This window comes from Mauremys reevesii, unplaced genomic scaffold (assembly GCF_016161935.1).
Source record: "Mauremys reevesii isolate NIE-2019 unplaced genomic scaffold, ASM1616193v1 Contig105, whole genome shotgun sequence".
Classification (NCBI taxonomy): domain Eukaryota; kingdom Metazoa; phylum Chordata; order Testudines; family Geoemydidae; genus Mauremys; species Mauremys reevesii.
This window is the reverse complement of record NW_024100722.1, coordinates 51,054-53,244: the sequence shown is the minus strand read 5'-3', so window position 1 is coordinate 53,244 and position 2,191 is coordinate 51,054. Positions and strand designations below refer to the sequence as shown.

The 2,191-nt window shown below is 50.5% G+C and overlaps 1 protein-coding gene across 1 annotated transcript; it reads left to right on the top strand.

Annotated features, from left to right (window-relative positions):
- Nucleotides 1–343: 343 nt before the first annotated feature.
- Nucleotides 344–1,291, top strand: LOC120392620 (olfactory receptor 52R1-like). The gene has a single exon (XM_039517381.1). It carries the CDS (start codon nucleotides 344–346, stop codon nucleotides 1,289–1,291), a length of 948 nt encoding a protein of 315 aa, XP_039373315.1.
- The last annotated feature ends 900 nt before the right edge of the window (nucleotides 1,292–2,191 follow it).

The window sequence follows — 2,191 nt, the reverse complement described above, 5'->3', positions numbered from 1 at the left end:
CGTTTTCTTTGTTTTGGTGACTACTGTGAATGAGCAGGTGGAACAGCTATCGATGACACCCAGGTCTTTTCCCTCAGGTGGTTCTACTTGGAATGTTTCCCCTTGATACATGGATTGACAAAGCTTTGGGGGGAAGGGGGGCTTGGTTTTTTTTTACACTTTCAGATTTGGAAAATGAAAATGTGTGTGAAGAGGAACCAATCTGCTTCACCCATAAGAACAGCCTCTAATAGTGCATGTAGTGGCTTATATTAACATTGTCTCTCCATCCAGGCTGTTGTACTGCAACCATAACCCTGGGCCGTGGGAATGCCTCAGAGTTGGACACCTTCTCCCCTACTCCATGTCAGATTCCAACAAAACCGACTTCATCAACCCCTCCACCTTCATCCTGCTGGGCATTCCTGGCCTGGAGGCTGCCCATGTCTGGATCTCCATCCCCTTCTGCACCATGTACATCATAGCCGTCTTGGGGAACTTCACCATCCTTTTCATCGTGAAGATGGAGCTCAGCCTCCATGGGCCCATGTACTATTTCCTCTGCATGCTGGGCATCACCGACCTGGTCCTGTCCACGGCCACTGTGCCCAAAATGCTGAGTAACTTCTGGTTCAATTCCAGGGAGATCAATTTCAGTGCCTGCCTCACCCAGATGTACTTCATTGGCTGCTTCTTAGTAATGGAGTCTGGGATCTTCGTGGCCATGGCTCTGGATCGCTATGTGGCCATCTGCCATCCCCTGAGACATTCCACCACCCTGACAAACCCAGTGGTTGCCAAAATTGTCCTGGCTGTGGTGCTGCGTGGCGGCATGCTCATACTGCCCTATAACTTACTGGCGAGGCAGTGGCCATACTGCAGAACCAACATCATCCCCCACACGTACTGTGAGCAAGTAGCCGTGGTGAAGCTGGCCTGCGCCGACATCCATGTCAGTAGTTACTACGGTCTCTTTATGGTATTCTGTGTGGGGGGTCTGGATATGATTTTTATTGCCTTGTCCTATATCCAGATCCTCAGGGCCATCTACAGCCTCCCCACAAAGGACGCCCGGCTGAAGGCTTTGGGGACCTGCAGCTCCCACTTCTGTGCCATCTTAGCCTTTTACATCCCAGGTCTCTTCTCCTCCCTCACACACCGGTTTGGCCACAATGTGCCCCTGCATTTCCATGTTCTCATTGCCAATGTGAACCTCCTGGTGCCCCCCGTGCTGCATCCCATCATCTACGGGGTGAGGACCAAACAGATCCGGGACAGGCTGCTTCGGCTCTTTACTCATAAAGGGACCTAAAGTTTTCTCCTGGTGCTCTGGCTCTAAGACCGAGCTCCATACAGAGCTGGCTGGTGACATGGTGCTGGGCCCCCTTCCCTCAATCACTGACCAGGCAGCCAGAGAGACATTAGACCCTTTCCTGACCTTACTGTGCTGTGTCAGTGTGGGAAACTGTGGAATCGGTCAGTGTAGAACTCACTGGTTTGCCACCCTTCTAGTTACTGATAACTGGACCTCTGAGAATATAAGAACATAAGAACAGCCATACTGGGCCGGACCAATGATCCTTCTAGCCCAATGTCCTGTCTGCCAGCAGTGGCCAGTGCCAAGTGCCTCAGAGGGAATGAACAGAACAGGAAATCAAGTGATCCATCCCCTGTCACTCATTTCCAGCTGCTGGCAAACACACACCATCCCTTCCCATCTTGGCCATTGATGGACCTTCACAACATCCTCAGGCAAGGAGTTCCACAGGCTGGCTGTGTGTTGTGCGAAGAAATACTTCCTTTTGTTTGTTTTAAACTGTTGCCTATTAATGTCATTTGGTGACCCCCAGTTCTTGTGTTATGAGAAGGAGTAAATGCCACTTCCTTATTTACTTTCTCCACACCAGCCATGATTTTATAGACCTCTGTCATATCCCCCCGTAGTCGTCTCTTTTCCAAGCTGAAAAGTCCCAGTCTCATTAATCTCTCCTCATATGGAAGCCGTTCCATACCCCTAATCATTTTTATTTCCCCTTTTGAACCTTTTCCAATTCCAAGATATCTTTCAGCCAGTTCTGCACCTATTCCCCCGAGGCACAGCCCCTGCTCCCTCTTACCTCTGTGCCCCACTCCCTTCTCTGCCTCTTGCCCCAAATCCCTATTACTGCTGCTTGTTCTTTTTCCTCCTCCCAGTCACTCGCTGGATCACCTC

Bases quoted from the DNA above. Each gene is read 5' to 3' on its own strand.
- LOC120392620 (XM_039517381.1), top strand. From the start codon at position 344: ATGTCAGATTCCAACAAAACCGACTTCATCAACCCCTCCACCTTCATC.